Genomic DNA, 14066 nt, shown 5'->3' with positions numbered 1-14066 from the left:
TAAAATGTATATTTTATATTTTTTCATTTCAGTTTCACTGTTACTCTATTGCTGATATAACAGTGAAACTGAAAGATTATTCCTCTGAAAATAGCAAATCAGTAGAAACTTCTGAAGACAACTATGAATAGGGCATCATGGTATACAAACGTTTTCAAATATTTGTTTCTGTGTATTATTGAAATATATGGTTATCTGTGTTACTGCTCTTTTTATATACATTTTATTTGGAATCAGTCAGTGCAATATCCTTGTGTTTGTTAATCTTTGTTGCAGCTGGGGAGGATAATGCGTGGACCATTTATGAAGTTTGTAGCCCATGCAGCCTCTTTCACCATTTTTCTTGGTCTGCTTGTCATGAATGCAGCTGACAGGTTTGATGGCACCAAACTCCGACCTAATGAAACAACAGACAATGTAAAACAGCTTTTTAGGATGAAAACATCCTGTTTCTCATGGATGGAGATGCTTATTATTTCTTGGGTAGTAGGTAAAAATTTTTGCTTAAATTTGTCTCACTATGATTACAAGTGAAGCTGAACCCAACTGAATCCTTTCCTTTTAATGTTTTGTGTAAAAATTGCAATGAAGGGAGTTTATTCAGCTGTCTGCATTCCCACATGGGTCTTGTGTTTTTTATTGGATGGCAGCAGGATTCATGTGTCTAATTGAACACAAACATGTAAATATTAATTAATTCAGTTTTATGAATATTAAAGTAAAGTGTCTACCAGTTTTTGGGGTAGTTGAGTCCCAATGTGAGCTTCCAAGAGGAACGATTTTTACATGATGAGCCAATATTTTTTGTCTAATTATCTCTTATTCTATTATTTTGCAAGCATGCCTGCAGAATTAACAATGTTTAGCTGAATATATTAGTGACAAAAGAGAAGACTATAGGTCCCTAAAGATTCAGTGGTAGATTTTTCCATCCCAAAACAGGAATGAAATGAGTGCTATGAGCAGTACTCTGAGCTGACCCATTCAGTTTGGTGATGGTGAACTCTTCAGCATCAGAACTTGAGCACAAACCTTCCAAAATATTTTAGCAGTCAGATTCTTACAAGTCTACTTCCTTTTAGACCAGTAGGGTTTAGATGCCCAAATATTTTAAGGATCTGGGTTCTGGTTGTTAGTTTAGTCAGTAAAAAGTGAAAGCTAAATTCAAGCTATCCATTCAAGAGCTTATGTGCTTAAAGTAGTTTGCTTTTATGATCTGACTGTGATTGAAATTTGTATTCCAACTGATTCTTTTAGCTTTAAAAGACTTCGGCAGTATTTATTTATTTAATTGTAAAGCTATTTATAAATTATTATAATTTTGTATTTTAGGAATAATACAGGACTTAGATTTCCAAAGTCTATAAACATCAGTATTTTCATCTAGTAATAAAGAAGTAAATAATAAATTCTCAATTTGAAGTTCTACTTTGCTAATTTAATCTATTTTTGTGTCAGTGTCATGCATAAGACAGTTTATGAAAAATTGACTCATGCATACAGATGTGACATTGAATTTAGCAACTGTAATTGACATTATTATTGTCCTTACCTGAAAATGATGAAAAGTGCTTTCAATTTGATAAGTGTAAAAATTAGTGACATTATTCCATTCAGTTATTAACTCTTTAGCATTGTACTTCATAATTACATCATTTTTACCTTGAAAAGAAAGAAGGATTTTCACAATAAAAAAAGCTGTCATAAGCTGATAATGTACTTTCATTTTATTACTAAGGGACAGTAGTTAGGAATCAAACAGATACCTTTGTCCTGTTAAAGAAAGATTAGGTCTTTCATGATTACTTTCATGATCATTTGTCACATATATGAGAGACTGTACCCAGGGTAATGGCAAAGAAGAAATTCTGAGTTACAGTTTAGCTCTGCCACCACTGTGTTCATGGCAGAACATTTCTGCTAATCTTGTCTTGTGTCTTTAAGAGATGGTAATACTCACATCCCATTCCTCTCTTGGAAAGCTTTTGTAGTTTTATAGGAAAAAGCAATCTGAAAGATTGTTGTTATTACTCAGATGAGAAAGATGTCACAGAATGTATATGAATTTGCAGGTCCAAGGATTTCATTTTGTGTTTGAACTCCCACTGATCAAAATAGTTTTGAGTTTGACTGCAACCAAGAGCATGTCCTATATATAATAAAAATATAAAATAAGCACGAAGAACAAAGAACACACTGTTTTCTCTGTTCTGTCTTACACAGGTATGATATGGTCCGAATGTAAAGAAATTTGGTCTCAAGGTCCAAAGGAATACCTGTTTGAGTTATGGAATATGCTTGATTTTGGAATGTTAGCAATTTTTGCAGCATCCTTTATAGCAAGGTTTATGGCATTTTGGCATGCATCCAGAGCGCAGAACATCGTTGATGCAAATATGAAAGATCTGACAAGTCCAACACTGGAGCCCAACATAAAATACTATACTCTGGGTGAGTTGATTGCTCACTTATCGGACCAAAACAAACTGGTTTTCTTTTAGTAAGTCTCCAATACCATAATTTCACAATGTAGTACTGAAGAAATTCCCACTGCTTCTCTTTCTTATCCTTATAGCAAGTTGAACATGAGCCAGCAGTGCCCTGGCAGCCAGGAGGGCCAGACCTGTCCTGGGGAGCATCAGGCACAGCATGGCCAGCCGGGCAAGGGAGGGGATTGTCCTGCTCTGCTCTGTGCTGGGGCAGCCTCACCTCCAGTGCTGGGGACAGTTCTGGGTGTCACAACATAAAAAAGACATCAAACTAGAGAGAGTGTCCAAAGGAGGACAATGAGGATGGTGAAGGGCCTTGAGGGGGAAACTAAGGGGAGACCCCACTGCAGTCTGCAGCTTCCTTGTGAGGGGAAGAGGAGGGGCAGGCACTGATCTCAGCTCTGTGGTGACCAGTGACAGGACACAAGGGAATGGCCTGAAGCTGCGTCAGGGGAGGTTTAGTTTGGATATCAGGAAAAGGTTCTTTACCCAGAGGGTGGCTGGGCACTGGAACAGGCTCCCCAGGGAAGTGATCACAGCACCAGCCTGTCGGAGATCAAGAAGCATTTGGACAACGCTCTTGGGCACATGGCGTGACTCCTGGGGATGGTGCTGTGCAGGACCAGGAGCTGGACTCAATGATCCTCATGGGTCCTTTCTGACTCGGCAGATCCTATGATTCCACTATTGGATCATAGTTCCCCTGGCTGTGTTTGTACATCTTTTTGTAGACTATTCTAGACAGCATTGAAATTAACTAATATCAAAATAACTTCACTGTCACCCACCCTTTTTCTAGATAATTTTAGTCTGTTCAATTACACAATAGTGTCCTGCAAACCAGTCTTGGTTTGTGGTGTTGTGCAGTCTTGTGGTGGTGCAGCTTTGAATGGAATGTACTGTAATGCAGGGACAGAATTGAGCAATGAGATTGCAGGAAGTTCTTAAACCTACTTTGCCAGCAAAGCCAATGTATCCTTTATATATTATTTGCTCAGAGACTCTATTATATTTCTCTAATATTTCACAATCCATTTTCTTTACCACTAAGAGATAAAAATGTTAAACTTGCTAGGTATATTTGGGAAGTCCCAGAAGGTATTTTGCCCAATGAGAAAAAAAAAAAAAAGCACTGTTGACTTGTGTTCACTCAACACCACCACATCTCTCTTACCATTATTAGATATTTTTCTCTAGATACTGAATTACATCAGTTTCTATCTCTATTCTGTGCTTCAGATACTATTTCTGATAAGGTTGCATTTCTGCATTATCTGAACTGCAGAAAAGCATAGCAATTAAGTGTGTATATCCTGAAACACATTAAATTGTGGTCTTTCCTGGAAAATTATGAATTTCACACGAGTCCTAAAAGCAACTAGTTAAGGCATTTTTTTCATGTATGCATGTACACTGAAGTCTGCTTGAAGAGCATCTGTGTATGGGTGATATTAATAGTGAGTATTTAGTGCCAGGTTTTTTCATAGGGTAGCAAACATAACCTGATGGAGACGAGGTTGAACATGAGCCAGCAATGGGCTTGTGCAGCAAAGAGAACCAGTGGTATCCTGGGCTACATGAGACAGAGCACTGGCAGCAGGTGGTCCAAAAAGGCCTCCTATAGATAAGCACATGTTATACTGACAGAAATTCTCATCTTTTGTTTCCAGCCAGAATAAACTGGGATCCGTCTGATCCTCAGATAATTTCTGAAGGGCTGTATGCAATTGCAGTGGTGTTAAGTTTCTCACGGATAGCCTACATCTTACCAGCTAATGAAAGCTTTGGGCCACTGCAAATATCACTTGGGAGAACCGTGAAAGACATCTTCAAGTTTATGGTGATATTTATCATGGTGTTTGTGGCTTTCATGATAGGCATGTTTAATCTCTATTCCTACTATCTGGGGGCAAAACAAAATGAAGCATTCACAACGTAAGTACAACTGATTAAATTTTAACTTTTGTTTTCTTAACAATAACTCAGTAAAATACCAAATTTTCTGTACAATGCCACTATATATTTGGATGTGGGGAACTGAGATCTCTTTATCAAAGCAAGAGAACATAGGTCTTCAAACAGATGGAGATAAATAGGAAAAAGTACCTTGGAGGTTTGGATTTATGTTTATTTATAAACTGATCAAGGGAAAATACATGCATTTAAATTAACTAACCTGAAAAAAAAAAAAAATCACTATTTCTACACCATGACTTTACCTGGAATTGTGGAATAGTAAAAACTCAGCTGGACGATTATGGTCCATAAGACTAATTGTTTTGGAAGTTGATTATTTGCCATCAGATATCCTGTCTTCTTCATAGTTTTGGAATATTTGTCATATTAATGGTGAAATAATTCCCAGTAAGTGAACTAATGTGAATATAAATAAAGTATTTACAGGTTAATTATTTTTAAAATTTATTTTCATATTAACAGCAAGCTTGTAGCATGTCAATTAAAGTATTTAACAAGTGAATCATTGTAATATTCTTTTGAGGATGGATATATGATTCCTAAAACCATCTGATCTGAATCAGACGATTTTATTGTTAGTCCTAAGTGTTAGGAATCTTGTGTTATGAAATCAGACAGTCTGCTTTTATTCACTGGGGTGGAGTTCAACATTATGATAATGGAAAAAATTGTACACTATATAAAAATAATGACTGGCAATTTCTACAATAAGAATATACAGCTTTTCTTCAATAACATATGTATGTGTCCAATTTCTCCTTTTAGTGTTGAAGAAAGTTTCAAAACATTGTTCTGGGCTATATTTGGACTCTCAGAAGTTAAATCAGTTGTTATCAATTATAAACACAAATTTATTGAAAATATTGGTTATGTTCTTTATGGAGTCTATAATGTGACCATGGTCATCGTCTTACTGAACATGCTAATCGCAATGATCAACAGTTCATTCCAGGAAATTGAGGTAAAAAGTCCATTTATGATGAAATATCACCTTATTTATTGTTTCAATTAATTGTCTCAGGCTCCTGGAAAATTTTCTTGTTGACATCTGATTTAAGACAAGTACTACATAAGCTTTTGGAATATTTTAGAAGAAAATATTAATTCCACTGTTCATTTTTATTATAAAATACCTGGCGATTACTTGTCTGCATGTGCTTGCAATAGTAAGAACCAAACTGGAATAAGAAACTACTGGTGAACTGTGTTATGTTCCTGAAGAGCATGGGCTCCGTGATGTGACTTTGTGAATCTTTCATTTGCCTCATTTGTAATTACTTGAGAAGTGTCCTTCTTGCTGCAAGGATGTTCTCTTATCTGTGCCTTGACCTTGCAGGCAGGTCTCCAGCATCCTTTGTTCTTCTTTCATTGAAGCAAGTGTTGCTTTAGACCTCTGCAGTGAACAAAACTTTACTTGGCAAAGTAATCAGCAGGGGTACTGAAATCCAGCATGAGCTTTTGCATTCCATGGAAAACAGAAGGCTAAATCATTATCACTGTTTAGGAAAAAAATAAGCAGATGTCCAGGAGCTGGGCCATCCCAGACTTTCCTAGGGGATGCTCTTGCCAAAGCATCAAACTCAGGTTTGACTCCACTTTGGTCCCGCATTCTGGGTTCTGACTGGGGCATTGTCAAGCTAGAACAAGAGCAACACATTCTCTAGGAATGCTCACATTCTTCTGGATCAGGAGACCACAGAGCAAATCTATCAGGTTCGGAGCATTAAAAATACAGTGACTGGACAAAACAGCTTTTAAAAAGAGGTACAGCAATATCGAGTCATGACTTTGAGCTGATGTCAGTCCTTTCTGCAGAAAAGCCCCTTAAGCATTACAGGGGAAATAAAGTGAGTGTTTTAGTGATCATAAATGATAAACATAAACCATGGTGATGATAGTATATCTGGTTTAATCATATATTCCAGAAAATTGAAGCAATTATGTAAGAATCACCTCATCTTTTTTAAGTCCATGTTTAAAGTAATAGAGTCTATAGAATAGTAATAGAGGCTGTCACTGTGATTCTGTATTGCAGACTATTAGCACTCACTCTGGAATAAACAATATTTAAATTAAATACATTCTGTTCTTCTGCAATTGCATTATTTTAAATGGATTAATAAGAACAGTTCCATTCATTGAAATTTTGGTTTTCATAAATCTTGATCTGTTTGAAGTTTACTTCATCCAATTACACTTAAAACACAGATAAAGTTTAGCTAGAGCATCTTCAATAGTCAAGGTGGTATTAACAGTGTCTTAACTGCTGTGTTTCTGTTTTATAGGATGATGCTGATGTAGAATGGAAATTTGCAAGGGCTAAACTTTGGTTTTCTTACTTTGAAGAAGGGCGAACTCTTCCAGTACCCTTCAACTTAGTGCCAAGCCCAAAATCTTTGCTGTATCTCCTAATCAGAATCAAAAAATGTATTTCTAAACCATTTTTGTGCCAAAAGAAAAGCTTTCAGGAAGATGCAGAGATGAACAAGGTAATTTTTTCTTGTATATACTGACTGATAATTTTAGAAGATAAAGCCAATTTTAACTTCATTTTTATTATTGCCCTGCTTTATGCATTAATTTCCCAACACGCTTAATTCATACTGAAGTCAGTCACTAATGTGGGATAATGGAATGGAATGGAATGGAATGGAATGGAATGGAATGGAATGGAATGGAATGGAATAGAATAGAATAGAATAGAATAGAATAGAATAGAATAGAATAGAATAGAATAGAATAGAATAGAATAGAATAGAATAGAATAGAATAGAATAGAATAGAATAGAATAGTTAAAATCCCTAGAATAGTTAAAATCCCTGGTGAAGTTCAGGTCCAATGGCATCTCCTGCTTTCCCCTTATCTGCAAGTCATTTTATCTCAGAATGCCATCTAGATGGTCAGACATATTTTACTTTTCATAAATACACACCTGCTTTTTCCAGTCACCATCTGTTCTTGCATGTGCTCCAAGAAGTTTCATTTTTCATTCCATTATTTTGCCAGTTACTAAAGGGAGGTTGAGCGGCCCAGGGTTGCTTGGATCATAATTTTGACCTTTTTTGAAGATGGATCTGACATTTGCCTTTCTCCAGCTTTTGGGGGCTCTCCCAATACCTGTAGTCTTTCAGAGAGAATAGCATATTTACAAGGGGTGCATCTGCTCTCTCAGATGTACTCTGGACTTGCCTGGGTCAAGTTCTTCTTGTCTCCTCAAATTACTTCACTAAGCACAAAGGCCTGAGAGATGGTTGATGAAGCCCGAGGCTAAAAAAGCATCAAGTCCCTCATTCTTACCTTCATCCAACTGTCACTTAAATCCCTTTCCCCTCTGAGCAATAGGCTTGCATTTTGCTTGTTCTGCTTTACATTGCTGTTCTAGCAATTGTTCTTACTGCCCTTGCAAATGTCATTTTAAGGCAAGCTTTGTCTTTCCTAACATCATCCTCACATGGCTGGGTAGTTTCCAAAGTCCCCCCTTGGTAGCCTGTCTCTCTTTCCACTGAAAATGCCTCTTGCTTTTATTGTAAAATATTTTGTTACCTGCTTTACTTACACATCTTTAGTAAAAAGCACTTGAGTTGATTCATTGAACTTGCTTAGTTTGGAGTCAGTATATTTTTCCTGCATTATCTTGGTATAGATCATTTAAATTGCTTTAGAGAGACATGGAATGCTAGGTGGTGTTGGAAATGTAAAAACTGGCACTATTGTAACATGTTAAGGCAGAAAAATTGTGCAAGGCAGCTGATCAGATGTAGTGAGTAGACTGATGAGTATATGCTAACACACACACACAAAAAAAAAAGGATTGTCATGGTGGATAAATTTTTTTTTTCAATGGAAATTTAAGTGTGGAAGGATCTTTGTTAATATGGGCTGTGGTCTGAGCAGAGGCCTGTTCAAGGTTAAGAGTTCTTGAATTTGTAGTCAAAAGCCATTAGTCATTAGACTGGGGACCAGTAAAGAATTTACATGCATCTGTCAGTTCTCTTGTCACCAATGTGACTAGCATATTTTTCAGACTTAATAGTTGAAGAGTAAAATAAAAATATGCACACAATCCTAAAAGGGAAAAATGGACTTTTAGGGAAAAATCCTGTGCCTCTGGGTAAGTTTATACGGTTGGTGAAAATAAATATAGGTATTAAAAACATTGTCATCAAAGTCAAAATTGTTATTAAGTTCAAGTGTCTCATCTCTATTACCAGTAATTTTCCTAGTGTTTCATAGATCTCACTTCATTTTTTTGGAAAATCTAATCCTAAAGTGTTTAGGACCTAACAGAAATGACACATGTATTTCCTCAGGTTTTTAATGAATCTGACATTTGCAAAACTTTTCTTCAAGCTGCCTGATGCAACCTGATTTTAAAACCTCTGTGAGTGATAAAGCCATCACTAAAATATTGCACATTTGAGGAGACGCATATAAACATAAAATTGAGTGGTGGTGGAAAACAACAAATGGTTCTCTTCCTAATTCACTTACTCTGTGAATTTGAAAAGCACATAAGTAGGTTACAAGCTTGTGTTAATGACTTTTTAGCATGAAATTTATGTTCCCATAAAACAGATACTCTTGTAAGTCCCATTTATACAGACTTAAGGAAAGAAGATGTATTTTTATCATTCTATTCAAATTTAGCAACTCATGTTTTCTAGTTTGTTTCTAGAAAGGTACAAAGTGTAATAATTACCAGTTCTACATAAAACAGTAGCAGGTTTGTCAGCTTTTACAACAATTCCTCTGAAAGAGAGCTGTAGGAATGCAAACATTGCTTATCAGAGTTTTTCTTAACCCTGAATTAATTTTAAGTCTTCAAATATTAATGCTTTACACTAAGTGCAGTTTTTAGTATAACTAATTCTAAATGAAATGTGATTACTCCCCAGCCAAAGCAGCTATAAAACTGTTAATCAAATTAAGAAAAAAAAAAGCTTTTACATTGAAAAACATAAAGCATCTGAGTCATATTTATTAATTCCTCAGGTTTTGCAGCAGATACTGGCAGATGATTCCATTTTTACTTACCTTTTGGGCTGCTACATGCTGAATTTATCTGAATCTGTGAGATATTGCCATCCTGTGCACTTCCAAGAAGTAGCTAAAATGGTTTTATGTTTTTACCTTTTGGTCCACTGTTGATGATTCATTATTGTTGATGATGTCATGGCATCTTCTCAAAGGCACTCTCAGGTTTTTGGGGTTTTGACTTTTGATTCACTTAGTGCTGAGCAAGTTGATGCTGCTAAGACTGCTGAGCAAGGAGCTACCTGTGCAGGGAGCTACTATAAATAAAATGGGCTGTGGAAAGATAAGGAAAGATTTGGCAAGACACCCAAGACTTGATGGCTGTGTTTGTGCTAGTATAACATGGGTAGCTCATCTGAATATTGAAGCCAATTCAGGAATGGCTTGCCCCTATTCAGGTAGTTTTCCTCACAAAATAGGAAACCTCTTGTCTCCAAACCATTCCAGTTGCCAAACTGTGCCTAGATGGATGGAAGATTGTTCTGGTGTGAGTCCTACCTGGCAGGACAGTAGAAGTTCACTGATGGAGGACATTGCATTGCAGTGTCCAATAACATTAACACACACTGGGGTTTACAGATTCAGACCCAGCCTCTGGGCTGTTCTGCTGCAGAAACTGGATCTTCTCAGTGCAAAAGCAGCAGCAGCTTCAGAGTATGTGGGAATACAAGCATTAAAGTGGGAAGGAAGGAAATGTTAATCCTAGATCCAGCTCTGCTCTGATTATTGCTAGCAGAAAACGAAGCCAGATGCTGTCAGTGCTAAACAGCAAGTAATTTACATGGCTGTGTTCAAAGTATAGTACACCAGAAATTAATTTCCTGAGACATATCTAAATGCAATACTAAAGACTGTGAAGATGTTTTCTTTCAAGCTGCTTATTAAAATCCATAGATTTCTTGTTTCAGGCTAGAATTGGCATTTTAAACATTAAGTGAGTAAGAAACTCAAACCAATGAAAAGGAATAAAGAAATTAAGGAAAAGGAGACTTTGTAAAAAAAACTACTTTGACTACTGTTCTAAATTTTAAAATTGCCTTGGGATTGAGAAAATTTATTGTTCAAGTGTCACAGAACTTGTTCATCTTCCTGAGCTAAAAATCAGCAGTGAGAGATAATACATTTAAATTTTGTTCATTAAACATGGCCCTTCAGAAAATAAGTAAGGGACAACTATTTATTGAAGTAGCTTTAAGCCTTCACTCAAACAAGAAAAATATGTTAACTTTAACTTTCCTATTGTAAAACAGTATTTCTGAAATTTTCACAAATGACGTCTGGTGGTAGGAACACAAACTGAGTCACTTTCTGGAAACCCTCCTTTTTGATCCAAGTACCATTTTGTGGAATTACAAGTTGACAGCAGCTTCTGATTTAAGACATCAATAAAGGGCTAAAGAAAATAGCTACAATAATTTCATTACTATTCTGATTGCATTGAATTTTAAGTAATATAAGAGAATAATGAAATGAGAGGCAAGTTGAAAGTTGAATGTGTTTTTAAAGAGCAGTGATCCATATATCCTGCATTTCATATTTCACCCCACACTCTAGAAGAAGAGTTATTTTGATTGGGATTTATATAATTGTTTTATTTAACTAACATAATTTCTTCTCTGATTACTAATATTCAATAAATATTAACTTAAAAATACGGATTCTACGTTAGTCACCAATGTGACAGGCTGAGTGTAGTCTATTACTAATTTTGGAGAAAGAAAAAAGCCATAGGCAGGAAGCTTAAAGAGAATTTAAAGAGAGCTTAAAGAGAGTTTAAAAATTGTATTAGATGTTATAATGAAATCTTGGCAGTCTCTGCCACCAAGTGGTCATTTAGCAATTTACAGTGGATCTTGTGTCCTTACTAAGAACTAGAACTAATGAAATTACAAGACTAATGAAACAAGAACTAATGAAGTTACACACTTATGATATACCTGCCAGCTTTCAAGGTTCACTCTGTAGCTAACTAAAAGTACATTATTGTCTTAAAAAATGTGCTGGAGGGTGAAGATTAAGATAAAGGCGTTACTGTGAGCCTGGTTTTACAAGTTTGCAGTGTCATAAGTCATCTCAGCACATATTACCAATTTCGCTATTTCAAGTGAAAATCAATTGAGCGCTGTAATTGAGCAGTGGATTAACTTTTGAGGTGAAGCAATGTAACATAAGTTTGAAACTGCTAACTAGCATGACACATGGCTTTTAAGATATGTAATAAAATGCATAGTAAATACCCAAGGCAACTTCCCTCTGCTACTGCAGAGGAAGAGTGGTCTTACTCTTATTCTATTATATTATTTCCAAAAATGGTGCATGGGAAATTCAGGAGCTGAAATAGCAGGAAGATTGTTTTCCTCTTTTAACTTGCTATTATAGATGAGGCCCAAGATAGAGTATAATTAGTTCTAAAATCCTGGAAAACATAGTGATTACATAGTGATTGTGTAAACTCACTAGCCATTATTTTTTATTATAACTCAGATACCTAATTTAACTTAAAACATTTTGATAATATTATATTTTCTAATATATATTCAAACTATCTGAAGTAGCTTTATTCAAGCACTAAAAAATAGTGACTTGCTATTTTTATATAGCATTAATTACCATCCACATGTAGATTAATATATAAGAGAAATATTAATTGTTTTATATGTTTTATGCTATTTATCTTTTATCACTACTTTTGCTTAGTCAAATAAACACAGTCTGAATAGACAATTTTTTTTTAAAGTATGGGCAAATAGATTTGTGAATCTTTCTAAAGAACAAAAAAATTCCCAAATTCAGTGTACACTTTGTATTAATTGCTAATGAATATCTTTTACCAATGGATATAATAAATTTTTGTATCAAAATACAAGCCTGATCTAATCGAAGGTGTCCCTTCCAATGGCAGGGGCATTGAACTATCTGTTTTCAGATGTCCTTCCAACACAAACCATTCTGTGATTCTATGGAATCCTAAACAAAATCTAAAAGTATTTAAATTATTCCCAGTGTACAGCTGTGTAAGCATGGAATCCTGCCCCTTTTTTGCCCCCAACAAATGATATCTCAGCATATCCCACAGAGTATTTAGCAGGCTTCAAAGTGCCCCAGTCTGCTTATCAGTAGATGCTCAATATATTAGGACACAACATAGAGAGATTCAATGGAAGTACAGAACGATCACACAGAATTTGGGACACTTCACTGATAGTTCTGTCCTTTTAAACAGTTTTCTGTCCTTTGAAAAATTTTGTTAGACCAGGTATAATATCAGAGATCTGAATTTTTAGTGACAGTCCCACTTATTCCTCATTCAGATCCATCATGATTTATATTTCTTGCACTCCTACTTGTTGAACTGACCCCGCTCTTTATCTAAAGTAATGCCATTTGTTTTTGCAGTTTCTGTTCACTCTTACTGCAGCCCAGCCATTCAGCTCGAGTCCCAGTTCACCATTTTGTGCTGAAAACCTTAGGTTTTCTGTCATAGGATATATACATGAGATATACATATTGATCTTCTATTTATTTCATACTATAAATAATGTTTCCATTTCAGCTTGGTCAGAGGAAGCAATCGAGTATCAGAAGCTCAGATGAAATCCACTTAAACAGTTTAAACAATCCTCCAAGACAGTATCAGGTAAAAACCAGTTTATTTTTAAATAAAATCAAGAAGTAGTAGAACTGGCAGACTATGGCATGAGGACGGTTTTGAATTTATGCTAAGCGACATAAGTCAAAAATAAATCCACAGACCTTGTATATATCAGAAATAAATGAAATGGTTTAGGCATTTGCAGTACAATTTTGACGGTTTTTTCTCTTCTCTTTGTTTTATAAATGGTACCTTTATAGTGCAATGTATTTATGTGCTTTAGAAAAATGTTTTTAATTTTAGAATTGAGTCCTTAACTGCAGAATGTGAATTGAGAAATCAAAAAATAAACCCAAAATCTTCCCATTCCATTTGCTGAAGCAGATCAGCTTATTGTGGCACACCTCTACATACAAATGACTCAACCACTGCAAGTATCTTTCAGCCTTTACTCTATCAATGAAATCTGTTTTTCTTTTGCCTCCTAAACAACTGCAGTGAGCATTTGTGCAGTTAAGTATAAAGAGACCCAGCACAGTCCACATAAATCTCAGCTATTCTGGTCCAGAGACTGCTTCTTTCCTTCTTGTAATACTACAAAGTAGGTAGAAATGAAGAAGCAAGATCTGCCTGGGCAATATAAAAAGATAAATTGAATGAAAAAGAGTACAGAAAATGAGTATACTTTATTGACCACAAGACAGAAATAGAGATTTTCCCTTGGGCAGGCTAGCTCTGCTCCACTTTTATGTTATGCACTATCAACAGGAGTCTGTTCCAAAAACTCCCTCACGTTTTCACAGCCAATTTCATTATGATGCAGGGATATGTACCAAGATTAAAAATCTACCCCATAAACCTGTAGTGTGGCTTTGTATTTGAAACATTCTTGGATTATTATAATAAACAGTACAGCTGCTGACCTTGCAAGCGTGACTGTAGTGATGGCCTGGGACCACTAATCTGGGATGAC

General features: G+C 35.6%; 1 protein-coding gene across 1 annotated transcript in view; it reads left to right on the top strand.

Moving 5' to 3' along the window:
- Positions 1–14066, top strand: part of TRPC6 (transient receptor potential cation channel subfamily C member 6) — a 76942-nt gene that overhangs the window by 57772 nt on the left and 5104 nt on the right. Inside the window, exons 5-10 of the mRNA XM_002198089.7 lie at positions 277–490; positions 2224–2451; positions 4160–4424; positions 5232–5427; positions 6752–6955; positions 13055–13138. Of these exons, the coding sequence (XP_002198125.5) occupies positions 277–490; positions 2224–2451; positions 4160–4424; positions 5232–5427; positions 6752–6955; positions 13055–13138 (1191 nt within the window). The remainder of the gene's footprint in view (positions 1–276; positions 491–2223; positions 2452–4159; positions 4425–5231; positions 5428–6751; positions 6956–13054; positions 13139–14066) is intronic.

Source organism: Taeniopygia guttata, chromosome 1, assembly GCF_048771995.1.
Source record: "Taeniopygia guttata chromosome 1, bTaeGut7.mat, whole genome shotgun sequence".
Classification (NCBI taxonomy): domain Eukaryota; kingdom Metazoa; phylum Chordata; class Aves; order Passeriformes; family Estrildidae; genus Taeniopygia; species Taeniopygia guttata.
The sequence above is the reverse complement of the archived record's forward strand: the minus strand, read 5'-3'. Positions and strand labels throughout refer to the sequence as shown.